This window comes from Garra rufa, chromosome 5, assembly GCF_049309525.1.
Source record: "Garra rufa chromosome 5, GarRuf1.0, whole genome shotgun sequence".
NCBI lineage: Eukaryota > Metazoa > Chordata > Actinopteri > Cypriniformes > Cyprinidae > Garra > Garra rufa.
The window spans coordinates 4,598,885-4,626,498 of record NC_133365.1 but is presented as its reverse complement, the minus strand read 5'-3'; the positions used below and the strand labels follow the sequence as shown (position 1 = coordinate 4,626,498).

At 33.8% G+C, this 27,614-nt stretch overlaps 2 protein-coding genes across 2 annotated transcripts in view; one reads left to right on the top strand and one right to left on the bottom strand.

Moving 5' to 3' along the window:
• The first annotated feature begins 1,207 nt into the window (after positions 1–1,207).
• Positions 1,208–23,421, top strand: LOC141335011 (uncharacterized). The gene is made up of 19 exons (XM_073840266.1): positions 1,208–1,284; positions 4,557–5,064; positions 5,855–5,963; positions 7,084–7,130; positions 7,232–7,348; positions 8,814–8,939; positions 9,034–9,201; positions 10,831–10,952; positions 12,530–12,854; positions 14,336–14,414; positions 14,587–14,603; positions 14,725–14,847; positions 15,142–15,267; positions 17,374–17,535; positions 17,655–17,785; positions 20,040–20,127; positions 20,648–20,777; positions 21,717–21,838; positions 23,066–23,421. Exons 2-19 carry the CDS (start codon positions 4,564–4,566, stop codon positions 23,114–23,116), a joined length of 2,544 nt encoding a protein of 847 aa, XP_073696367.1. The 5' UTR covers positions 1,208–1,284; positions 4,557–4,563; the 3' UTR covers positions 23,117–23,421.
• Positions 23,145–27,614, bottom strand: part of tagln3a (transgelin 3a) — an 11,959-nt gene continuing 7,489 nt past the window's right edge. Inside the window, exon 5 of the mRNA XM_073840267.1 lies at positions 23,145–26,363. Coding sequence (XP_073696368.1) covers positions 26,180–26,363 — 184 coding nt within the window. The 3' untranslated portion in view covers positions 23,145–26,179. The remainder of the gene's footprint in view (positions 26,364–27,614) is intronic.

The following is a 27,614-nucleotide window of genomic DNA, read 5'->3' as shown; positions in this document are numbered from 1 at the left end:
TAAAAAAAAAAAAAACAGTAATGTAGGAAGTAGGAAGTGTAATAGCACTTTTTTTCAAACATGAATGTTAAAAGGATACCATAGCATTTTAAGAAAGTGCTAAAGTGGGTACAGCTGATACAGCTGATACAGCCTTAATAGGTCCCTTTGTATACAATAACATTTCAATCACAGAAAATAAAATGCATATTCAGAGGCTGTGTGTGTTTGTGTACTGGTATTATCTACGTTTATAGGGACCAAATGTCCTCACAAGTATAGTAATACCAGTAAATTCTACCTTATGGGAGCATTTTTGGGTCCCCATTAGGAAACAAGCTTATAATTCAGACAGAATGACTGAAAGTTTTAAATGAATGATGAATTGGATCATTGAAGGTCGGCAGCAAAGACATTGGTTAATAAAATGGGATTAAATACATAAAGGATGTTTGTATTATTTAACTATTGCAGGTTTGCGTTGAATGGAACTGTTTTTATTCATTTTGAAGAACACTGTATGTTTTTTAGTGGTTGAGATGAATTAATGCATGTTCACATTTATTCTAGAACTAAAGTAACATCTTACAATTTTATCTCAACATGGGGACAGGAGAGCTTTTAATCTATAAATGGGGGAAAATAACTCATAAGATAACAAATAAGATATTTTCTTGTCAATTAAAAAGTAATGCGTTACTTTACTAGTTACTTGGAAAAAGTAATATTACGTAACTTGCGTTATTTGCAATGCGTTACCCCCAACACTGCTTATGTTTACCTACTGTTTGCCATATCTGTTCTAGTGAGTTACGGTTTTCAATATGAAATTACGGTATTTACCTGTAAATTTAAGTGAAAACCTTAAAATGTAAAACATTGCTACCCTATTTTTTACGGTAAAATTCTGGCAACCACAGCTGCCAGCTTTTTACCGTAAATTTTACGGATTTTTTTTTACAGTGTACATTTGTCAAATTTGCAAATCTGGTTTTTGCTTTGTCATTATTATGGTGTATGGAGTGTAAATTGATGTGGGGAAAAACTCAAAGCAGTTTAACATAATGCTGCAACAAAACAAAATGTGGTAAAAAAGGAAGGGGTATGAATACTTTTGCAAGGCACTGACCGATTTTAATCCTTTGGTCTTGTCCTCGTGTTTTTGTTGTTTCTCGCTCCAGAGAGATAGGTGGCGATGTTTGCACCATTCGAGGGAATCGCGACCAACAGATTTGAGAAGAAGAAATCCAGGGGTCCTGTCGATATTTACAAACTGAACAAGGAGCGCTCTTGACGGAGATCTGGGTAATTATTGCAACTCTTTGTATTAATTTTGGTGTGTAAACGCAATTACAGAACGTCCTTTTACGGTCGTTTTATTTGTTATATTTGTAGATAAAAGAAACCATTAACAGTGCCAAAGTTAACCAAGCCATCTGGCGAAGTTACCGGTAGTTATTTACCTGCGTGCGACACGTTTCGTGTCGTGTTTACATCCGAGCCTCCACTCAAATGTTATCATGTCGTGAAGATGCTGTTTTAGCGTTTGAAGATGCTTTTGACAAACACCATGGTTAGCTATGGGTTAGCTATGGGGCTAACTGTAGCCAGGAGGTTGGTTACGATCATGTTTTAATGGTTTACCATTGAAATGCAAGACATGTTTCTTAAGATGCAATTTTAATTAAATAGAATTATTAATGGCCATATACCCATAGACTTTTACACCGAAACATGGTTTAAGATTGTCCAACCTGTCACACAAAATCACAAAAAAGGGGTTGGGCCATAAGTTTGTGAGCACTAAATGGACATAGCATTAAATATTGAATATTAGGCCAGTTGTATAAACAATTGTAAACTCAAATCTCTAGATTAGATTGTGTTAGTAGTGAAAGACTGTGATATCAATAATCCATTTTATATTTGGCTATTTTAATCTGTTAACATTGACTAACAGCCAGTGTTTAGTTAACATACTCTAATGCTTATGGACCAAAAATAAATCAATAAAATATAATATAATATAATATTGATGCGCTCTCATTAGATAACTACCATTGGTGACCTTGTCATCGAAAAATATTACTTTTTAACATTTACTGCTTTCAGTGCAATTAGGCTGACAGTCGGTAATCTTACTTAAATCCAGATGGCGACTTTTTTTTTCCCAGCCATTGTACTTAATATGTCATGTGATACTAATTATACTAATCGCAATAAACATTAAAAGTAATATTTTTTAACGATGTGGTCACCAAAACTAGTCATTCTAGTTTTGTCCGAATATTTGTTAAAATTTAAGACACTTAATTTTGTCTAGAAAATACTCCTTGTGATCATACATGTTATATTTGGATTGTTGCAATATAATGATTATTTAGTTCGTGTTAAAAAAGGGCCAAAAACAGTGTACACATCATAAACTAGGATTGCTTTTTTTTTTAGAGATTTTTCAAGAATATATATTTATCTCACCTAAATGTTTGATCATGCAGTACATTTTGTATTATTATTATTTTTTTAAATTGTGCAATTACTGTGCACACAGATTTTGATTTTAAATCTGAATATTGTTATTGAAAATGCATTGCATTTTCAGCATTGTGATTAATTTTTTTTACACAGTACAGTGATTTTTACTTTTGCATTTACTTCTAGATTTATATATTAAGTTGCTCAAGCAAGTGGCAAAACATTTAAACTGCTTCTTTCATCACAAACATTCTACATAAATTACCGTTGACAAAAACAGTTCTACTGCCTTTCTGTTGCATTCAAATCTTTATTGCAAGCAATCCTGTTGTTAATAATAAAAATAAATGGATCATTTAAGGTTGGCAGCAAAGTATTAATATTGGATTAAATACATAAAGGATATTTGTATTTTTAACATATTTAATTATTGCAGGTTTGCATTGAATTTCACTGTTTTTAAAGTGTTTGGGATCAGTAAAATATTTAAGTATTAAGTACTTCAGCAGAGATGCATTAAATTGACCAAAAGTAAATTAAAATGAACACTAAACAGAAAAATATATATATTTAAAAAAAATAATAATAACTAAAATTACAAAAAATATATAAAAATTGCAAATATAAAACTGATAATATAAAAAGAAATTTTTAAAATATTAATAAATGCTATAACAGTATATAATTAATACTAAAACAACACTGGTGTCATCTGAATGTAAAATGCAAATAAAATAATAGGTTAATAGAAATATATTTTTTAAAAATTCTAATAAAAATTACAAAAGCACATAAAATTAGTAAAAACATTGTTAAAAATACCATAATAGAATACAAAAATAACCATGATGCCATCTAAATGTAAATGTAAAACGTAAATAAAATAAAAATATAAATAAATACATTATAAAAATAAATAAATATATATAAATAGAAAGCAAATGGCAGGAGTACATAAGTTGACAATACTTAAACTAAATTATATTTATATTATAACATATTGAAAAATGGAAAGAATTTAATACTTCAACAGAGATGCATTAAATTGACCAAAAGTAATGCACAATAGATCTCATGCATCTCTCAGGTTTAAATAAATAAATGTATTTAAAGTCATGCACTTGGAAGTTTGGAGGATTTTGGACAATTTAAAAGCATTTATTATTTTATAAAACCTTTATTTATTATTATTATTATCTTTTAATATTATTATTTTTTTATTTTGCAACCAATGATATTTTAGCATCATTGAGATATTATAATAGTTTTTTATTAATATATTGGTTTAGCTTTTATTTTTGTACTTTCATTTTCTTTTTTTGTTAACATTTTAGTAATTTTACTGTGTTTTTGACATTTTTTATATATTATATAGAACCTCTATATTTTTTTTAACCTCTGTTACTTGGAAAAAGTAAGATTATTACGTAACTTGCCTCACTTGTAATGCATCACCCCCAACACTGGATGTGTTTACATTTGTACTCTTTGCCATATCTTTAATATTTCTAGTGTGACTTTAATTATATGACTTTGTGGTGTAATTATGACATTTTACCTGCTCATTTTGTCAAAACAATCACATCCATAATCAAATTTCATTGATTTTTACTATTTGTGACCCTGGACCACAAAATCAGTCTTAACTAGCACGGGTAGATTTGTAGCAATAGCCAAAAATACATTGTTTGGGTCAAAGTTATCGATTTTTCTTTTATGCCAAAACCAAAAATCATTAGCATATTAAGTAAAGATCATGTTCCATGAAGATACTTTGTAAATTTTCTACCATAAATATGTAAAAACTTGATTTTTGATTAGTAACATGCATTGCTAAGAACTTCATTTGGACAACTTTTAAGGCGATTTTCTTAATATTTAGGTTTTTTTGCACCCTCAGATTCCAGATTTTCAAATAGTTGTATCTCAGACAAACATTGTCCTATTTTAACAAACAATATATCAACGGAAAGCTTATTTACTCAGCTTTCAGATGGTGCAATAATCTCAATTTTGACGAATTTACACTTATGACTGGTTTTGTGGTCCAGGGTCACATTTCATCTCAAATGACTACTTGACTCTCTTGACTGTCTGGACAGGTTGGCGATGGACGGTGGTGCCGGTGAAGACACAGGTGAAGGCGAGACTATTAGTTCGCAGAGCCTGTATGCGACGCTCGGCCTTTCATCAGAAGATGTGGATGCACTTGCTCAGATTCCAGAAAGCGAAATCAGCGTGGAGACCCTCCCTTATCTAATCATGCAGCTCAAATCAAAGAGAGGCGATAAAGAGTCAGCTGGCGCAGACACCGACTACAGAGACAAGTCCAGGATTTCCCAGGACAAGCTGAGCACACCTGAGAAATGCACCGGCGACAGACGCAGAAGCCCCTTGTCTTCCGGCTCGGCGCGGCGCTCCGGGAGCCATGAGCATCGTGGGAAAGGGGAAGGGCATAGGAAGGTTGAGAGGTACACAGGAGGAAGAAAGGACCTGGGTTACAGGAAGTCATCCAGAGAAAGACAAAGTGTGGAGACCGAGTCGGCCGACAACCCAACGGTTTTCCCACACAAATGCTCTCTTTGCAAGTGTGTGCTGAATTCCATAAAGGTAGTTAGCAAGAATAAAAATGGGCGATGTGATCTGTGGTTGAAAAGTTTTTACTTTTATGGATAAAAATATTCATGCTGCTATCATTATCAGTGGGAATGCGAAAATACACATACAAGAGTAAAGTGGAGTTTCGTTTTGGTTCTCTCATAAATCTATTAAATATTATATTGGATGTTTTAGGACTTCAGATGCGACTTAAAGGAACACTACACTTTTTTTTTGGAAATAGGCTCATTCTCCAACTCCCCCCGAGTTAATAAGTTGAGTTTTACCATTTTGAAATCCATTCAGCCGTCAGTATTTGTCCTATTTAAAACTTGACTCTTCTGTAGTTATATCGTGTACTAAAACCTGCGGAAAATGCAAAGCTGTGATTTTCTAGGCTGATAAGATTAGGAGCAATACTCCCATTCCGGCGTAATAATCAAGGAAGTTTGCTGCTGTAATATGGACGCAGAAGGCTGAATGGATTTCAAAATGTTAAAAATCAACTTAATAACTCGGGGGAGTTGGAGAATGAGCCTATTTCCAAAAAAGGTGGAGTGTTCCTTTAAGAAATGCTTATTCTTTGGGTCCAGCTCATCATGAGATTAACTTTTAATATGAAAGTGCATTACCATATGGATAAATATATCATACTCATAACATGATTTATGAATTTAGAGATTTGTCCACCTCTAAAAACTCCAAAGTCAGCTATATCAATATAGGCTAGTGTTTTATGTATGATTTATAATCTGTTGCATCATAATGTGAAGTGCTTATTTTCTGTTTTCTTGACTGTCAGACATGGAGAGACCATCTTTCAGGCGTCCGCCACAAATTGCATGAATCGGAACGAAGTTCGCGCTCATTTCCACCCCCTAAAAGACCCCACAGCTCTGACGCCGTCATGGGTAAGGAGTTTTCCTTTCACACAACTGGACAGCAGAACATGCACATAGCATTTATATTTGATAACGCTGCAACCACAAAGATGAGTGAAAAAAATCATTGTCACATTTAAAATTATTAAATGCGAGAATAATTATTTCTTTACTTAAAGAGAATTAAAGACCCAAGAAAAGTGTCTTAAGTTTATGCCTGTTAAATTTTTAAGTTCATGCCTGTTGAGACCGTTTGCAATAAATATAGATAAGTATTGACAAATATAGCAAATGATAGCAAATATATATATATATATATATATATATATATATATGATTTTTCTTTTATGCCAAAAATCATTAAGAAATTAAGTAAAGTTCATGTTCCATGAAGATTTTTTGTAAAATTCCAACTGTAAACATATCAAAATGTAATTTCTGATTTGTAATATGCATTGTTAAGAACCTAATTTGGACAACTTTAAAGGTGATTTTCTCAGTCTTTTTGATTTTTTTGCATCCTCAGATTCCAGATTTTCAAATAGATGTATCTCAGCCAAATATTGTCCTATCATAACAAACCATACATCAATAGAAAGCTTATTTATTGAGCTTTCATATGATGTAGAAATCTCAGTTTTGTCAAATTTAACCTTATGACTGGTTTTGTGGTCCAGGGTCACATATGTATATAGTATATAAATTATATACAAGTGTTTACATAGATTGCATACAAATATTTTTGAAAATATATACACATTTGTGTGTATTTATATATATACACACAATAAATATACACGATTCTCACACACATTTTTTATTTTGAATTGATTAATCGTGACTAATTGTTTTGCAGCTCTACTTTTATCCAAAGTGACTTACTCTCGCCGTAGATTCATTTTTGTCCTTATTTAAATACCCTTATGATTGTGGCATAACCTAAAACCTATTGGCTATTTATAAAATGCCAAGCCTTTAACTATCTCCATTTCCAACTTCCTGTTGGAAAAAAAAAACTGGCTCTTTCACGGAGTCTTTACATTTTTATGATTATTTAATATTTTGTTTTAAGTTTCACTTGTGCATTTTAACTTAAGTTACTGTATACATTTTTTATAACAACAATTTTTTTTTTTTTTTTATCTTTAAGGGGATCAGTACATGTCCACCTCATCTGACCACCTCTACCCTCCTAAGGTATTTTCATTGATGTGCTTTTTTACAGTATATTAATTTCTATTGTTTATGCACTCAAATTAAAATGTCTGCTTTTTGTCATGTGTTTATATTATCCTCAGCCCAATACAAGAGTGGTAGTTGCCAAGTTTCCTATGGGTGCTGTGGCCGTGGGGGAGCTCTTAGAGCTTGGCAAACCCTTCGGCACAGTTGTGAAACATCTGGTTTTCCCAGCAAAGGTAATTACAAACCTGAAAGACATGATGCATTTATACACAACGGTGAACCGTTTCTAATTTAATGACTGCTTTCGTTCAACCTTGTTTTACCCGCCATTGCTTTATTGTATTGCAGTTATTATATAATAATAGAACTCTTAACTAATGACTTCTTTAACTCTTAAATGCATGACTGTTTCGCCAGTCAATATTACATATTCAGGTTTTTAGCAACCTGGACATATATATCAAGCATGGATGGATCTCTAACTGCTGCAATACCAAAAAAACGTAGAAGTTTTCAATTTAAGCAGATGATTTTACCATCGCCGTCATCGTCAGAGCGCACTTCCACAGTACATTCAGCATCAGCCATTCAAATCAATTCAACTTTTGCTGATGAAATTCTTTTGTTTTATGCCTGCGATAGTTATGAGTGAAACATCACATCATTGTCTATTAAATAGTGCCACCTCGAGGACTAAATGTGAATTGCATGTATATAATCATCAGATATTAACATATTTCTGTGCACAAAAATATGCTTGCACTATTACTCACCTTGGGTCTGTAGTGACCCTATACAGTTTTTACAAAAAATTAATCAGAAAACAGATTTTTTTTGTTTTGTTTTATTGTTCATAATGAATAAATTAAGGAATACTAAGAAAGCTGATGCCAAACTTAAAAAAAAATGAATAAGGGAGAGGGTAGTAAAACCCGAGGTATGCATTTATTTTTTACAGTGATATTTAAAGGGTTAGTTCATCAGAATGTAAAGATATTTTACTTGCACTCAATACTTTCAAATCTGCATGACTGACCTTCTTTTATGTAATGTGAAAGGGGAAGTTTAGCAGATAGCACCGTGAAGAAATAAAATTTAGGTTGCAGAAAATTCTCACCCTCAGGCCATCCTAGATGTACAGTGAAGAAATTATATTATAATATATTAGCATTATATAACAATGGATCCTCTGCAGTGAATGGGTGCTGTCAGAACAAGTCAAAACAGCTTATAAAACATCTCAATAATCTACAAATAATGCACAACACTCCAGTCCATCAATTAACGTCTTGTGAAGCCAAAAGAATTATTACGATGTTTTGAACTAAAATGCAAGTCCATAATCCATAATAACACTTCCTTCAGTGAAAAAAAAAATGTTCTATTGTCTTTCGCATCAAAGGCCAACCACATACTTGTGTATGGCTGTTTTAGCTTGTGAGCTTGTGATTTCTCTCCTGATTCAGACAAGATGACTTTTTCAGTGGAGAAAGCAATATTATGGATAGAGAAAGTTTAAAACATCTTGGTGGATTTTCTGTAGCAAACACGGCTTTTTGCTTATCAAGATGTTAACTGATGGACTGGAGTGGTGTGGATTACATTCTGACGGCACTCGTTCATCCATTCACATTCCAGTCAAACCTATTATATGGGAATGGGTGTTTTGTTTACTAAGTTTTTTTTGCTGGCTAACAGGGATTTTTGGAGTTTGAGTCTCACAAGGAGGCTCAGAATATGGTCAGTCACTTTAAGCAGAAACCAGCCTTCATAAAGGAGAATCCAGTATTCCTCTACTTATCACCCACAGTGGAAGGCATTTATGTGAGTACACCTTCTGTACATCGTTTAAAAATCTACCCATTTGTTATGGATTTCCTTGACAGTTAGATTTTGTTTTCATGCATCTGATTGACAGACCCCACCCAAGTTTGATGTGCCTTCACCAAAACGAACAAAGCGTTCGAATGCGCCTTCGGTGGTTTGTTTTTCACGTTTGCCTTCAGGGGAGGGCGTCGAGGCTGAGGTGCTGGAGCTCGCAGGCATGTTTGGTGAGGTGTGGCAGTCGAAGTTCGTCGACTGTAAGGTGAGGATTACCTTCTTGAATAACTGATGTCAACTTATGTATTGAAACTCAAAAGACAGTGTTGTGCTCTCTTTTAATGTACAAACCAGGGCTGTGGGAAATGTACACTGTAATCAGCCACAACATTAAAACTGACTTGCCGTTTTGGAGATGCTCTGACAGTTGTCTAGCCATCACTTTTTACTCACTATTATTTTTTCACTTGCCCATTTTCTTGCTTTCAACATGTGAAATTCAAGATCTGACTATGGTCTGGTCATTCTGTGTCAACTCAAGCAGAGGTCAAAAATTCTGGATTTTGCTAATATTTATTCTGAAGAAAGATAGACATGTATACTGCCCTCCAAAGGCAAAGTGCAGTAACTACGCCAACACTGAAACTGAGAAAAATGTCTTTAAAGTTTTTATGCCAGCTAGTCAAACATGTTGACACTCTTGTTTCTCTGAAACACTCTCGTTTCTCTGGGACAAAATTGAACCAGGAGACTTTGCCACAAGACAAAACAGTTGTCACAAAGTCCATTTTAAGCCTTAACTCAATTTTGACCAAATGTGTAGTTACTGCGCTTTGCCTGTGGAGGGCAGTATAGTGATGAAAGCCAAAATCTTAAATGTCATGGCTGAATATTTACTAAGTATTCCACTATTTTGTAGAGGGAGGTCAAAATGGCAATTTTCACCAGTTAAGTCAAGTTACAGGGGGGTTAAAAATGACTTCAGAAAGATGGCAGCAGCATATTTTATTTTTGCATAGAGATTGGTAGTTATATTAGTAAAATCTGTCGACTTTAGCAATCTTTGTTGCATTATATGCCAATGGTGACCATTCCAAATTGGGGAAACAGCACTTTTAAGTCTTTCCTCCAAAGTTTGCATGCCTGTAACTCAAGAAGTATTAAAGATATTTGAATGCCCTTTTAGATATTGGGTCTTAACAAACTTTCCTTTTGGCATCTTTTTTTTTAATGCCCTATTGGATTCGGTTCCAGAGATATTGGAATTTCAAAATGGCTAAATGCAGTGGTCAAAAACCAGATGTGGGTTAGTTTAAAAAATACGATGCTTATTTTATTTTCAAGAGGAATGTCTGAAGAACAAATAATGTTAAGAATGAGAAATGTATCTTGTTTCTTTCTGTCAAGATGACTGGATTGAACACACCAGTCTGTGCCATAGATATTTTTTTCCAAAGTTTGCGTGCCTATAACTCAAGAAGTATTAAAGATATTGCAATATGATTTTAGATTCTAGTTGTTAATAAACTTTGCATTTGGAATATTAATTTACGAGGCCCTACATCATTCAGTCCCTGAGATATGGGGATCTCAATGAGGCTTAATGTCCAGATTGTTGAATGATACCCCTTTTTAGTGGTCAAAAACCAAATGTTGATCACTTTGTGTACAGCTGATACTTCTTTTATTTTTAAAAAAATCACAAATTTGAGCCGGAGAAGTTTTTCAAATTTGGTTGATTTGTCACGGAGTGACCCTGTTATCAATGTTGTTCACTTCTTCTGTCAGTTCATTAAATAAACTCAGTTAATCGTCTGCATTAATTTTGACAGCCTTTGTACAAATGCATTGTTTTTTTCCCCCCAGTAAAACTGTTGTATGTCTGTGTTTGTAGGCCTTGATAGAGATGGTTGACTGGCGTGATGCTGACATCATGGTGAAGTATTACCACAGTAACCCTCTCAGGATTCAGGGCAAGAGTGTCAAAGTGACCATGTCACACATCTCAAGCCTGAGGTAAGAGACTTCAGATATCTCAAGCCCTAAAGAGGTGTTTAAGCCAGTGGGATTGTAGGACAAAATGGGATGGAAGTCTGTGGAAGTGCAATAGAGATTTAGGACAAAATGGTGCTAAACAGAGTACTACTTTAAAAGGGAGGAGGAAACCTTTTACCATCAATCTGATCTTCTCTTTTGTCCTCCAAGACTGTGTATCTGTGTTAATTATGACAGCAAATTTTGATTTAGTTTTAGTCATAATCTTTTAACTAAAATTCCATTCGTGACCCTGGACCACAAAACCAGTTTCAAGTATCACGGGTATGTTTGTAGCAATAGCCAAATATATATTGTCAAGATTATTTTTGCAGATTGAATGGTTGTATGGGTCAAAAAAAAATCTTTCATGCCAAAAATCATTAGAATGTTAAGTAAAGATCATGTTCTACAAAACTTAATTTTTTATTAGTAAAATGCATATGCGGGACACATGGTTCAGCCAAACCAAAACTGATATCCTTGGCATGACCCAAGGAATCCACAGACACTAATAACATTTTCTGACAAACTGTTGAAAAGTTATATATTTTTGGTATATCTCAAGACCCATAGGTGGTGCTGTTCCCAACGTTGGCATGGACCCTCAGATCATGATGTTGATGAAGTGTACCAAGTTTCGTTTCGATTGATCAAAGTTTGGCCGAGATACAGCCTCTCAATTTTGGGACACCATAACGTTTGAACAACGATGAATAAAAAAATTGGTTCAGTCATATCTGTACAGCTCAGTCTAAAGATCACCTGAGCCAATCTTAGAAGAACTGGATCAATTTTCAAGGAGGAGTAGCAAAAAAATGAAAAAAAAATGAGCACTGTACCTTTCAAAGTTGCCACTACTGTAATGGGTGGAGTCTATTGAAGCTATTGAATTTGATCAGCATAAGGGGAGGAATCAGTTGTACTAGGTTTCATTTTTCTACAATTAGGTGTTCAAGAGTTATTGAGTATTTGAACAAGTGGTGACGCTATAGAGTTGGTCTTAGAGACCCCAAATTTGGTCCGATCACTATTCATGGCAATCACTACAAGTGTGCCAAATTTCATAAATTTCCTATGTTCCATTCATAGGGCTGCCATAGACTCCCATTGGACGAAAATAATAATAAGAAAACATATAGAGCCTTCGGGCTTGGCCCCTAATAATAATGAAATGCAATTATATAAAAGTTAACTGTACATTGACAGTATGCTGGTCAAATACTTCTGTAAAGCATTTAAATTTGTGTACAAAACTAATTTGCAGTGTAAGCAGGTTTTTCAGAATATGAGAAACATGCAGTCAATCAAGTTTGAACAAATATGTGTAATGTTTAGATCCTGTGGCTACACTTTATTATGGTACAGTGCATTGCCTTTAAAGTACCTTTCTGAAATTTACATTCATGATTTATCTTCATACTTAAACCTTTAAATTTGACCTGCAACATAAAATAGGTTCACTTCTAAGTGCTTTATGTTTGGAGAAATGTATATAAATCAACTTTTACTTTCTGAAGATTATTTTAAATGCTTCCTTAACTGAAAACCTTTTTCAGAGAAAACAGTCCTGAGCCTGTGACCAGAAAATCAGACTCGAGCAAACACAGCAAACAAAGAGAAGGGTCCACGTCTAGCAACAAGGACAAAAGCGACAGCTCAAACCAGGAAGCCACAGAGAAAGAAGACAAGGCGCTGGATGATGAGGAGGGGATTCAGCTGGAGGATGAACCTGGGCTGCTCAATGAGGGGACGGATGACACTGTGGTTAAACATGAGGAGGAAGAAAAAAAGGAAGAGGAGGAAAAGACAGAAGAGGAGAAACCTAAAAACGCTGAAGAGGAGAGTAAAGAGCAAGGTTCAGAGCAGAATCAAGAGGAAGAGGTGAGCTGATACCTACCTCAAAGATGAAGTGCGTCATTTTTAAAATGTGTTTTATCCGAGAAACAATGAATAACCCATTCATGTAGATTTAAAAACTGGTAGCCTTTTTGGTTCCACTTTATTTAATCTCAAAAGTAGATATTATAAAGATGTTTTAACCAGTTTAATCCCAAATCATGTGTCATTAGTAGCTCTTTGAAATAATCATTTTTTTTTTTTTGTGCAAAATTGTGTTTTATAGTCGGTGGAAAATTTGTATACTGAATTAACATATCTCTGCAGTCGTAAAAATGGTTATATATCTTAGCCCAGCTATTTTAAACTCTTTGATCACATTCTAAGGTAACTATTATGTATTAAAAAAAACTATTAATAGGAAAACTGAGATAAAAGACAAAAAAATATATATAATCATCAACCAGTGTTGTTTTTGACAACCATCTTAGATTTAGTCTTAGTCTTTTGGACTAAAATGCTTCTTAGTCTTAGTCAAATTTTAGTCACTTCTATATGTGATAGTTTTAGTCCAATTTTAGTCGACGAAAAGTCAAAAAGGTTTTAGTCTAGTTTTAGTCCAAACAAAGGGAAAAAAGTAGTCTTTTAACAAATTAATGTAGGTCAGTAAGTATTTTGCTGTTGGGTAGTGTCACTTATAATTTCTGAAAATAGCAGATCTATAGTTCAACACAATGTGAGCTTCCGGATCGACTATTTTCACCAATAATTACAATAATGAAGGAATGGTTTAGAACATAAAAGACAAACAAGGATGGAATGCTAAAACGGCTTGCCATACTAGTATAGCAAAGAGTATTTAATGCTAAAACGGCTTGCCATAGCGTTAGATACTTTTTAAGTTTTGATTGGCATGCACAATAAGCGGAAATGTCATGCATTTTAAACGTCTGACGGACCACCCACTAACATTTTCGTCTATTCTCGTCTCGTCAACGAAAACTCACACACGTCTCGTCATGTTTTAGTCATCAACGAGCCATTTTTATCTCGTCATCGTCTCGTTATCGTCATGAAAAAAAGTGGCATCAACGAAATGATTTCGTCATCGACATCACTGAAGAAAACAACACTGTCATCAACGTATTTGAAAATTGTTATTTTTTGTCAAATATAATATAAAATTGTTATATTAGTGCTAGCAGTATTGCAACATCAATTTTGTAACATTTGGACTTTTGATTTAGTGCAATATTTTGTCATTGCAACATTTTAGTGCAATCTTTACTAACAACTGCATTGGGTTTCTATTGTAAACCTAAGTTGACTGTTATCCCACCGAGAACAAACATGTTTCCTCCTCCTATGACCACACTCCACAAAACTGAATATATGTGAATTCATGAGTTACTGTGTCTGGTGGGATTAAATGGGTTAAGTGCATTTCACCATATGTTCTAGTGTTATGGCATATGAGAAATGAACTTATCGACTGAAAGCCATGTGTGCTTATTTCATTTCTCAAGGGTGATTTGGATGATGCAGAATTTCCAGAGAACATAGACGACTTTGTTACATTAGATGAGCTGGACAACAGTGCAGGAGGTGATACGTTTTAATTAAATATTATGAGGTCAAACTAAACCAATGCAATTATTAATCATTCACAATAACACGACTAATGTGCATTTAGGAAATAGTGCATTTGCATTTTAATGGCAAATTTAAATGCAAATTTTTTTTTCTAAATGCAACACTTTTTTCCTATTTATTGCAGATTCTTCTGTGCCAAAGGTAAGAATCATATCTCTCATTTACCTTAGGTGTTGGGTGTCTTAAGAAAATAAGCATGTATATTTCTAGTTCAACGGTAGTGATGATAGCATTGAGTTTTTTATTCATTGCACACTGGCAGGATAGTAAAGTAGTGGTGGTGTGGCCCGTAAAGAACACTCCTGATTTCATGAAGGATCTTTACAGTCTGTCTGCACCCTTTGGCAGTATTGTGAAGCATACTTTATCCACGTTCAAACAAGAGGTCAGTGTTGTGTGTTTGTGGTTGGCTAAAAATTAGTGATGCACGAAATATCAGCGATTGAAATTTTTTAGCTTGTTTTATAATATGAAGGAGTCACTTGTTCTTCAAGCCTGCATTTATTTGATAAAAATGCAGTAAAAAATGGTAATATTGTGTATGACAATTTCAAATAACTTGCATTTTGAAATGTAATTTAACCCTGCTGCCACATATGCTTTTAGTTTTACTAATCACAGTTCTCATACAATTGCCAGGTTTTGCCTTTAGCTGTGTTGTGTGTTTGTGTTCTTGTAGGCTATGATTGAGCTGGAAACACCTGAAAGAGCCCAAGAAATGGTGCAGTTCTACAGAGATCACAAGGCAATGATATGCGGCAGGCCGGTGTTTGTTACCATGTGCCTAACCATGAAATTCATAGAGGTATGTGTTTAGGAACAATATGCGAGAAATCCCATTGTTTCAGTCAATATACAGTGCCTTTCAAAAGTATTCATACCCATTAATTTTTTTCACATTTTGTTTTGTTGCAGCATTATGTTAAACTGCTTCAAATTAGTTTTTCCCCACATCAATTTACACTCCATACACCATAATAATGACAAAGCAAAAACCAGATTTGCAAATTTTACAAATGTATTGTAATGTAAAAATAAAACACTGAAATAAGTAGATTGCATAAGTATAACTCAGTACATAGTTGAAGCACCTTTACAGCCTCAAGTGTTTTTGGGTCTGATGTGAGCATCTTTGCACATCTGCATTTGGCAATTATCTGCCATTCTTTGCCTCACCTTTTCACCTCTCCATCTCTGTCAGCTTGGACATTTTCTAGAGTCCTAGTTGTTCCAGTCGTCTTCCATTATGGAGAATGCTTCTGTCAACCTTCAATGCAGCAGATTTGTTTCTGAACTCTTCTCTAGATCATCGCCTTAACGCAAGTCTGTCACTGAGCTCTACAGGCAGTTATCTTGGTTTTTGCTCTGATCTGCATTTTCAGCTGTTAGACCTTTTCTGAGAGGTGTGTGTCTTTCTAAATCAGACTCATTCACATGAATTTGCCACAGTTTAACTCCACTCCAAGTGTAGAAACATCTAGAAGCAATATGAATGCTCCTGAGATACATTTCCAGTGTCCCAGAAAAGGGTATGAAAACTTATGCAACGGGATCTTTTCAGTTTTTTTATTTCTAATAAATTTGCACAAATGTTAAAAACCTATTTTTTGCTTTGCCATTATGGAGTAGGGAGTGTAGATTGATGTGGGAAAAAGGTAATTTAAAGTAGTTTAACATAATGCTGCAACAAAACAAAATGTGTAAAAAATAAAGGGGTATGAATAATTTTTCAGGATTCTTTGATGAATAAAAAGTTAAAAAGAACAGCATTTATACAAAATCTAAATCTTTTCTAACAGTATAAGCTATCACTTTTTATCAATTTAACACATCCTTGCCGAATAAAAGTATTAATTTATTTCGAAAAAAGAATTTCTGAACAGTAGTGTATGTTGTTAGAACAGATTTCTATTTTAAATAAATGCTGTTCTTTCAAACTTTTTTTCATCAAGAAATCCTGAAAAAAGTATCACAAAAAAGTTTCCAACATTGATAATAAATCAGCATATTAGAATGATTTCTGAAGGATCATGTGACACTGAAGACTGCAGTAACGATGCTGAAAAATAAATTTTTGATCTCAGAAATAAATTAGATTTTTAATGTACATTAAAATAAAAGAATGTTATTTTACATCGCAATATTAAATTTTTTCTGTATTTTTTATTAAATATACGCCGCCTTGATGAGCATTAGAAATGTATTTAAAATCTTACTGATACCAAATCTTTGATATATATTTCTTTTATAACTTTTTATTCATCAAAGGATCCTTAAAAAAGATGTTTCCACAAAGCAGAAAAAAACTGTTTCCAACATTGATAATAATAGCCATTTAAAACAATGCACTAATAATAATTGAGCAGCAATGTAAGAATGATTTCTGTAGGATCATGTGACACTGAAGACTGCAGTAACGATGTTGAAAAATTAATTTTTGATCTCAGAAATAAATTAGATTTTTAATGTACATTAAAATAAAAGAATGTTATTTTACATCGCAAAATTACATTTCTTTGATGAGCATTAGAAATGTATTTAAAATCTTACTGATACCAAATCTTTAATATATATTTCTTTAATATATATAACTTTTTATTCATCAAAGGATCCTTAAAAAGATGTTTCCACAAAGCAGAAAAAAAACTGTTTCCAACATTGATAATAATAGCCATTTAAAACAATGCACTAATAATAATTGAGCAGCAATGTAAGAATGATTTCTGTGGGATCATGTGACACTGGCTGCATTTATTTTATCAGAAATATAGGAAAAACCATCAGCATCAGTTCTCCAGTCTTCAAAGACATACAAAGGGCAAAATAAACTATATTTACAATATTTTTTTTAAATATTACTGCTATTAATGTAAATGCATACAAAATGAAACTAAAATGATGTTGGTTTCAGAGCCCTAGCGGGAGGTCCGTTTTCATCAGCTGTCTGCCGAACCCGCGGTACCAGCGGCACCAGTGGCACCAGCGGCAGAAATACACACACAAATCCCTCTTCAAACTGACTAAACCTTTCGGAAAACTGACTGCCTACTCTCTGCACCGCTATCAAGGAACGGTACGTACAAACATTTCCATCAGCACTACCTGCAATATTGAATTTGGCAGTTTCTTGAATGTCATCGTTACCCTCTCATGCTATTAATTTTTCCCGTGCCTCAACTTGTTCCTTCTTAGTGTTACCTGCAACTGGAAAGTAAGAAGGCAGCTGAAAGGATGGTTGCGCAGTACACTCGGCGGCCTTGCAAATTTTGGGGGGTGGTGCTGAAGGTAGCCATGTGCAGGAAAGGGGACTCTCTGATTCGCTGGTGGGTGAACGCACATCAAATCATCTCATTAAAATGTTGCATTAGAGTGGATGCACAAATGCAAAATACAGTTCATTTCCATCCTTCTCAAGTACAGTTGTCCCTTAGACGGAAAACATGGTAACACTTTCTATGAAGCCCCTATTTATAATGCATTATAAGGGTATTCTTAAGGCATTATAGTTGCATGATTGTTCATAAGAGCAGTTTTAATATGTGTGACCCTGGACCACAAAACCAGTCTTAAGTCGCTGGGGTATATTTGTAGCAATAGCCAAAAATACATAGTATGGGTCAAAATTATTGATTTTTCTTTTATGTCAAAAATCATTAGGAAATTAAGTAAAGATCATGTTCCATGAAGATTTTTTGTAAAATTCCTACTGTAAACCTATCAAAATGTAACTTTTGATTAGTAATATGCATTGTTAAGAACCTAATTTGGACAACTTTAAAGGTGATTTTCTCAGTCTTTTTTATTTTTTTGCATCCTCAGATTTCTGATTTCAAATAGATGTATCTCGGCCAAATATTGTCCTATGCTAACAAACCATACATCAATAGAAAGCTTATTTGAGCTTTCATATGATGTATAAATCTCAGTTTTGTCAAATTTAACCTTATGGCTGGTTTTGTGGTCCAGGGTCACATATATGTGACCCTGGACCACAAAACCAGTCTTAAGTCGCTGGGGTATATTTGTAGCAATAGCCAAAAATACATAGTATGGGTCAAAATTATTGATTTTTCTTTTATGTCAAAAATCATTAGGAAATTAAGTAAAGATCATGTTCCATGAAGATTTTTTGTAAAATTCCTACTGTAAACCTATCAAAATGTAATTTTTGATTAGTAATATGCATTGCTAAGAACTTAATTTGGACAACTTTAAAGGTGATTTTCTCAATATTTAGATTTTTTGCACCCTTAGATTTCAGATTTTCAAATAGATGTATCTCAGCCAAATATTGTCCTATCCTAACAAACCATACATCAATAGAAAGCTTATTTATTGTGCTTTCATATGATGTATACATCTCAGTTTTGTAAAATGTAACCTTATGACTGGTTTTGTGGTCCAGGGTCACATATTATAATTTATTTATTTGTGGTTATAGCTTTCAAGAGTACGATTACCTCCTCATAGTTATAACCTATTATAAGTCTCATATCTTGCCATGTTACTCATGTCGCTTTACTTAAAGCATACAAAGACCATTTTATTTGTATTTGACATTTCAAATAAAGGGAATGGTTAAACCAAACATTTTAATATGCTGTTAATTTACCCTCAGGCCATCCGAGATGTAGGTGACTTTTAAGCCAAAATATCTTTCTAGATGTGTAAAAATTGTCTTGTTTAAAAAGAAGTCAAAATTAAGTGTTTTCTGTTTGAAAAATTATTTTTGCTTTCCCCATTGGCAGATTATGTTGCTGGTTCTAAGCAAAAACTCACTGAAAACAAGAAAAAAAAATTTACTCGTTGAGAAAATCCTTGTTGATTTTAAGAATTTTTAGATATTTGGGCTGGAAACAAAACAAAAAATCTAAGAAAAGCATAATAATGTAAATAATATTCAGTTTCTTGCACAGACTGATCGTTTCGCTTCATAAGACCCCAATAAATCATCTATATATATATATATATATAGATATATATATATTGGAATTGTTAAGATTATTCATGAGAGGATATAACATAAAAGGTTTTTTATAATGCATTATGCATTCATTATAATGCCTTAGAAATACCCTTTTAGTGTCTAAATAGGGGCTTCATAGAAAGTGTTGCCGAAAACACTTTAAATTGTCAATGCAGTAGATGAATCCACTTCACTTTCCTGTAAGGCTTAGTTCATCTAAAACAGAAAATTTCCAGGAAATGTAAACACCTTCAGACCATCCTAGATGTAGATGAGTCTGTTTCTTCATCAGATTTGGAGAAATCTAGCATTGCATCACTTTCTCACCAATGGATCCTCTGCAGTGAATGGGTGCCGCCAGAATGAGAGTCTAAACAGCTGATAAAAACATCTCAATAATCCACACCACTCCAGTGCATCAGTTAACATCTTGAGAAGACTAAAGCTGTGTTTGTAATAAAAAATCCACCGTAAAGTTTTCCAACTTGAAACATTTGGAAACCGTCCAGTGCAGAGAACATTTTTAATATGCTTCTTTTGCATGAAATGTGACATATAAATGTAATGTAAAAGCTGTAGTGAAATCTTCAGTTTTTGCTGTTTTGTTACAGGAGATACCCTGAAAACGCAGAGGAGAAAGAGGTAAAAAAGGAAACAAAAGAAATCAAACCAAGTACTGAAAAGACAGAAGATGACCAGGTAATTAAAGAGACACATTTGACTAAACCTGTTCTCATGAGCTTAATACACTGCAAAAAATGCTTTTCTAGTTTGGATCTTTTTGTCTTGTTTCCAGCCAAAATATCTAAAAATTCTTAAATCAAGATGGATTTTCTAGATGAGTAAAAATTGTCTTGTTTTCAAAAAAAAAAAAAAGTCAAAATTAAGTGCATTTTTGCTTGAAACAACCAATGGGGTAAGAAAAATAATCTTGTTTTCTTTTTGAAATAAGTTTTTTTTCTTCCCCGGTTGGCAGATTATTTTGCTTGTTCTAAGCAAAAACTCACTTAATTTTAACTAGTTTTTTCCGAAAACAAGAAAATAATTTTTACTTGTCTAGAAAATCCTTCTTGATTTAAGAATTTTTTGATATTTTGGCTGGAAACAAGACAAAAAACCTAAGTAAGAAAAGCATTTTTTGCAGTGTAGAATCAAGTGTCAGGCATATATGATATCTTTGGCAGTATAAAATCATATAAGAGAGCATATGTGTTTGCAGAACCAGCTCAGTTCTTTACCGGATTGTGAAGGTGTTGGTGGAGATCCGGTTGGTGAAAGTAAAGGTTCGGAAGAGAATAATCAGCCGGACCAAACTCCTCTGAACTCTTATCAGCCAGACCAAACTGTGGGTAAGTCCATCACACACTTGCTTATAATAGACTTGGTCACTGAATTATTATAACCACTGGAGCGTCATCTAAAGCATGCCAAAAGAAAAGCACTATTGCACTCAAAACATTGTCTTGTTGGCAGATTTGTATGTGTGCTTGCAATTCATTGAAATGGCTATAACTACCTGATTATTTTAAACATTACTTTAGATGCATTTAACAAATATTAAGGGTCTTTTCCTACATATTCCCCATCCACTTTGTGCATTTTGGAAAAGCTTTCATCCCAAAGCTTTGTAAACTTCAAAAATGACCAAAGAATGCTGGTAATTTGAAGTTGTATTGCCTTTAAGGTCTGTTTCTTCAGTCTTCAGTTTCAACACTGCGAAAAATGCTTTTCTACCTTAGATTTCTTGTCTTGTTTCCAGCCAAAATATCTAAAAATTCTTAAATCAAGAAGGATTTTCTAGACGAGTAAAAATTATTTTCTTGTTTTCAGAAAAACAACTCAAAATTAAGTGAGCTTTTGCTTAGAACAAGCCAAAAAATCTGCCAATGGGGTAAGAAAAAAAAAGTTATTTCAAACAGAAAACAAGATTATTTTTCTTACCCCATTGGCAGATTATTTTGCTTGTTTCAAGCAAAAATGTACTCAATTTTGACTTTTTTTTCTGAAAACAAGACAATTTTTACTCATCTAGAAAATCCTTCTTGATTTAAGATTTTTTAGATATTTTGGCTGGAAACAAGACAAAAAATCTAAGCTAGAAAAGCATTTTTTGCAGTGAAAAATGTTTTCATTCTCATTGAGTCTGTTTTTTTTATATAATCCCAGTGGAAACAAGGTTCAGCACATTTGCAACCTGTTTGAAAACACTTGTAGTGTATTTGTCAGTTCTTTCTAGTGGTTTAAATGTTTCCACCAGTAGATTGTGATTTTAGAGTCTCTTATTTCAGGTGTGAACTACGTCATCCCAGTGACTGGTTTCTTCTGCAAGCTGTGTAACATATTCTACACTGATGAGAACAGAGCAAAGTCAGAGCACTGCCGCAGCCTTGAACACTACAACAACCTCAAGGTGACTGCTATATATATATATTAATATATTAGAAGTAAAATCAATAGTGAGTTTAATGCAGAAATTCCTCATGCATGTTAAAAAAAAGTAGGGGAATACTTCAAATAAAGGAAAACCAAAAATTTTAATTTGCTGTTAATTTACCCTCAGGCCATCCAAGATGTAAGTGACTTTTAGGCCAAAATATTAAAAAAAAAACTTAAATTGTGGATTTTCTAGATAAGTAAAAAATGGTCTTGTTTTCAAAAAAAAAAAAAAAAAAAGTCAAAATGAAGTGCTTTTTTGCTTAAAACAAGCAAAATAATCTGCCAGTGGGGTAAGAAAAATAATCATGTTTTTTGAAGTAAGGTTTTTTTTCTCACCCCACTGGCAGATAATTTTGCTTGTTTCAAGCAAAAATGCACCTAAATTTGACTATTTTTTTCTGAAAACAAGACAATTTTAACTTGTCTAGAAAATCCTAGACAATTTTTAGATATTTTGGCTGGAAACAAGACAAAAAATCTAAGCTAGAAAAGCATTTTTTTCAGTGTACCACGGGTATATTTCTAGCAATAGTCAAAAATACATTGTATGGGTCAAAATGATAGATTTTTCTTTTTTGCCAAAAATCATTAGGACATTAAGATCATGTTCCATGCAGATATTTTGTACATTTTCTACTGTGAATATATCAAAATTTAATTTTTAATTAGTAATATGCATTGCTAAGAACTTCATTTGGACAACTTTAAAGGTGATTTTCTCAATATTTAGATTTTTTTGCACCCTCAGATTGCAGTTTTTCAAATAGTTGCATCTCGGCCAAATATTGTCCTATGCTAACAAACCATATATCAATGGTTTTGTAATCCAGGGTCACAAATAATTATATTTTAATAAGGAGAAAAAGTGATTTTTTTAAAACCATGAACTCTGTTCCAAAACCTAGTGAGCTTCCTACTTACTCAACATTTTGAGCATCACAAAAAAATCTGAAATGTTCTGCTGCCTTCCAAAGATTCATTCACAAAACCACGGTTTTGCCTAAAAATGTTCTATACTTTTCTACCAAAGGGAAAAAAGTCAGCTACATCTTGAAAAAAATTCTAACAGGTACAGATAAGCGTCTTGTGGAATGCAATCGATGATTTCAAGTCCAGTCATGAAAGTCTGTATGACGTGACATGCTTCCTATGCCTTTGTCTTGTTTATGTGGATAAACCTACATCTCGCTTTGATTTTCAGCTTAAGCATACTGAAGTGGTGGAAGAGGCAGATGGACACCCAGATGGCTGAGTGAAAGAACACAAAGCAGACAAAGACATTGTACTTTTTCATTATGATTTTTTTATTTGTTTTCATTCCAGTTAGTTTCCATATTCTTTCTGTTCAAATGATTTGTTTTTCAAAGCGCTGCAAGAGTGAGTGTGTGTGTGTGTGTGTGTGTGTGTGTGAGAGACAGATGCGTGTGGACAAAATTGTGAAGCCATTTTGATGGTTTGGATGTTTAACAGAAAGCAAAAGGAACTTGTGTATCAGCTGAAGGAGAGTGTTGCGCTAAGCTCTTGAAATAAACTCCAGTTTGTTTACTGTCACCTGTATGCGTGGTATGCAAGTATTTTTATTAATGAAATACACTCTCTGTGTGTGTGTGAGTACAGGTTTACTCTGACATAACACCTATTGCCATCTAAAATGTATTAAATCATTTAAGTAATTGACCTTCAAATCTATTCATGAATACATTTACAGTTTTGCATCGGTTCACTAGACGTTACAAATGAATCTTACCACAAACCTGCAAAAAAGGCTTTTCTTACTTTGAGTTTTTGTCTCGTTTCCAGCCCAAATATCAAAAAATGCTTAAATCAAGAAACCTTTTCTAGACAAGTAAAAATTATATTCTTGTTTTCAGTAAAAACAAGTCAAAATTAAGTGAGTTTTTGCTTAGAACAAGCAAAATAATCTGCCAATGGGGTAAGAAAAATCTTATTTCAAAATTATTTTTCTTACCCTAATGGCAGATTATTTTGCTTGTTTTAAGCAAAAACGCACTTAATTTTGACTTGTTTTTACTGAAAGCAAAAAATTTTTTTTACTTGTCTAGGAAATCCTTCTTGATTTAAGAATTTTTGGATATTTGGGCTGGAAACGAGACAAAATCGAAGTAAGAAAAGCATTTTTTGCAGTGAACCAATACATTATGTCTTGCAACTTGTGTCTGTGAAGGTCAGAATTAAATGATTTGTACACAGAGGCACATTTGTGAACACGGCAGTCCACTTTTGTGTAAATCGATCGTAATTTTTGCCGACAAACAAAGGACGATGTTCCAATTTGAACACAAAATGGTCTTTACCTTGCACAGACACAAACCAGCGAATAGTAAAATACGTTTGCAACAATTATCAAATTGATAAATGTTTGCGCACACAACAACATCCTACATTTCAATAAATCTAAACGAAATCTAATGCATTTACTAATTACAAATAATTGTAAAATGATGGTAAAGTAAATTAAATTGAAGACTATAAAATCAAACCACAAAAATAAAACAAGAAACACTGAACTAAACAGTCAAACATTTCAGTCATGACAATTGGAAAGTACTCTGATTGTCAAAGGTACTGTGTACAGGTGCAAACGTGAAACTTCACAATAAATAAATAGAATAATCTGCAATACAATCGTAGCATCAGAAGCACATTTACGTTTCATGCGTGTTAGTTAATGCATAAACAATAGTTGAAAATAGCTGCACTTAAACTGACTTTTTAATAATACCACTTTTTTTTTCCTCACTGGAATGTATAGCATCAGTTCTTTTCAGTGACATCAGAAATTTATGCACAACCATGACATTTTGCGAAGACGTTACAGAATGACCTGAGTCTCTTAGTTTGGCGCAGGAATCTTTATAGTTAGACGGCATACATCAATAATAGTGTACGTTTGGTAGCGACTCGGCACAGTATCACCAAATGCATTTATATCTTGAGCACTGTTTGTCTTGTATATGTTGACACACTGATTGGTTACATGTGGCTTTACATAAAAATAGACTTTCTTTTGTACTTTCCTATTGCACAGCATGCACAACTCATACAGCCCTACTGACACAGCATGGGTTTGATTTACAGGACACAATACCTTAAATAAACTTTTAACTTGTTTTGGGTAAAAGCATCAGCCAAATGCGTAATTGTAAATGGACGTTAGACGTTCAAGTACCAGATTGTCAGCTTAACATTCTTAAAGGGCTATAGTTTAGAGATGCGCATTTCATCTGCACTGCAAAAAATGCTTTTCTAGCTTAGATTTTTTTGTCTTGTTTCCAGCCAAAATATCTAAAAATTCTGAAATGAAGTAAAAAATATTTTCTTGTTTTCAGAAGAAAAAAAAACAAGTCAAAATTAAGTGAGTTTTTGCTTAGAACAAGCAAAATAATCTGCCAATGGGGTGAGAAAAAAAAAGTTATTTCAAACAGAAAACAAGATTATTTTGCTTACCCCACTGGCAGATTATTTAGTTTGTTTCATGAAAAAATGCACTTAATTTTGACTTTTTTTTCTGAAAACAAGAAAATAATTTTTACTTCTTGATTTCAGAATTTTTAGATATTTTGGCTGGAAACAAGACAAAAAAAATCTAAGCTAGAAAAGTATTTTTTTGCAGTGTATTAAATTAGAGTTAATACTATATAACATTTTTACACTGCAAAAAATGCTTTTCTACCTTAGATTTTTTTGTCTTGATTCCAGCCAAAATATCTAAAAATTCTTAAATCAAGAAGGATTTTCTAGATGAGTAAAAATTATTTTCTTGTTTTCAGAAAAACAACTCAAAATTAAGTGAGCTTTTGCTTAGAACAAGCCAAAAAATCTGCCAATGGGGTAAGAAAAAAAAATCTTATTTCAAACAGAAAACAAGATTATTTTTCTTACCCCATTGGCAGATTATTTTGCTTGTTTCAAGCAAAAATGTACTTAATTTGGACTTTTTTTTCTGAAAAGACAATAATTTTTACTCATCTAGAAAATCCTTCTTGATTTAAGAGTTTTTAGATATTTTGGCTGGAAACAAGACAAAAAAGCTAAGCTAGAAAAGCATTTTTTGCAGTGTATGACTATATTCTGTTTATTTTGGACATTTTGTGGCCTTGCCTGAAAGACAGTAACAGCCGGCACTGGTGCATTGTGGGTGAGGGGACAACACTATAATGTGTGTAATTCTAGGACTGGTGTAAACAGTCCATTGTATATCTATATATACACACATGTACACATTCCTCCTACAACTGAAGCTCTACATTTGGCTTTCGGCTCCAGTCGAGATTTTAAATACAGAACTTAGTTTTTAGGGATTGTTCTGATCTCCGTTGTGTCGAGGAGAGTCATAGCGCATGATTTGCCGAGGGGTGCCGTACCCCGCCATGCCGGATTGAGACGCTCCACGATTGCTTCCCATCTGCAAGCCGATAAGACTGCGACCTTGACGCAGCTGCTCTTCTGAAAACTCCCTCTTGTGGACCTTGGCTTTCCTAAAACACAGTTAAAATATTGAAATGCATGTGTGCTTAGAGGTTGCATGAGACAAAGCAGCTGTATTTGATTTGATTTAGTCCCGTAGATCCAGACTTCAGAGTTCAGATCATCAAACACATTTAAATATTAATCTAAGATAACACAAGTAAACACAACATGCAGTTTTTGAATGAAGTTTTTTATTATGAAGGGAAAACACAATCCAAACCCGCATGGCCCTGTGTGAAAAAGTGCAGCAACAACCGCAATCAAAGATTTGCCATAACTTGCAATGAGTCTGTTACAGCGCTGTGCAGGAATTGTGGCCCACTCATCTTGGCAGAATTGTTGTAATTCAGCCACATTGGAGGGTTTTCCAGAATGAACCGCCTTTTTAAGGTCATGCCACAGCATCTCAATAGGATTCAGGTCAGGACTTTGACTAGGCCACTCCAAAGTCTTCATTTTGTTTTTCTTCAGCCATTCAGAGGTGGATTTGCTGGTGTGTTTTGGATCATTGTCCTGCTGCAGAACCCAAGTTCGCTTCAGCTTGGGGTCACCAACAGATGGCCGGACATTGTCCTTCAGGATTTTTTGGTAGACAGCAGAATTCGTGGTTGCATTTATCACAGCAAGTCTTCCAGGTCCAGAAGCAGCAAAACAGCCCCAGACCATCACACTACCACCACCAGATTTTACTGTTGGTATGATGTTCTTTTTCTGAAATGCAGTTACTTTTAGGCCAGATTTTAGGCCAAAAGTTCATGTTTTGTGTCGTCAGTCTATAGTATTTTCCCAAAAGTCTTGGAGATAATCAAGATGTGTTCTGGCAAGACTGAGACGAGCCTTTATGTTCTTTTTGCTCAGCAGCGGTTTTCGTCTTGGAACTCCATTTGCCCAGTCTCTTTCTTATGGTGGAGTCATGAACACTGACCTTAACTGAGGTAAGAGAGGCCTACAGTTATTTAGATGTTGTTGTGGGGTCTTATGGGCCATGTGGGTTTGGATTTTGTTTTCCCTTCACTTTCCACACCACTGTATAGTCAATTCCAATTTGCAAACAACAGCAAAAATCTGTAGATTTTCTGTTGTATTCCACTGAAAAAACAAAGTTGATTGTTTGTACCACTGATAACAGAATGTTCAGAGTGTATTTCAAAGATCCAAAGCCATTAACCTCTAAGTATTATTTCTTCCTAAGTGTTTATTGGCCTTTTGTAATGTCATGATTGTGAGCAGTGAACAGCAGTGTGCAGAAGGGCTCATTG

Bases quoted from the DNA above. Each gene is read 5' to 3' on its own strand.
- LOC141335011 (XM_073840266.1), top strand. From the start codon at position 4,564: ATGGACGGTGGTGCCGGTGAAGACACAGGTGAAGGCGAGACTATTAGT. The intron at 12,855-14,335 runs GTGAGCTGATAC...TCATTTCTCAAG, and splicing joins AGCAGAATCAAGAGGAAGAG to GGTGATTTGGATGATGCAGA. The intron at 21,839-23,065 runs GTGACTGCTATA...TTTGATTTTCAG, and splicing joins AACACTACAACAACCTCAAG to CTTAAGCATACTGAAGTGGT.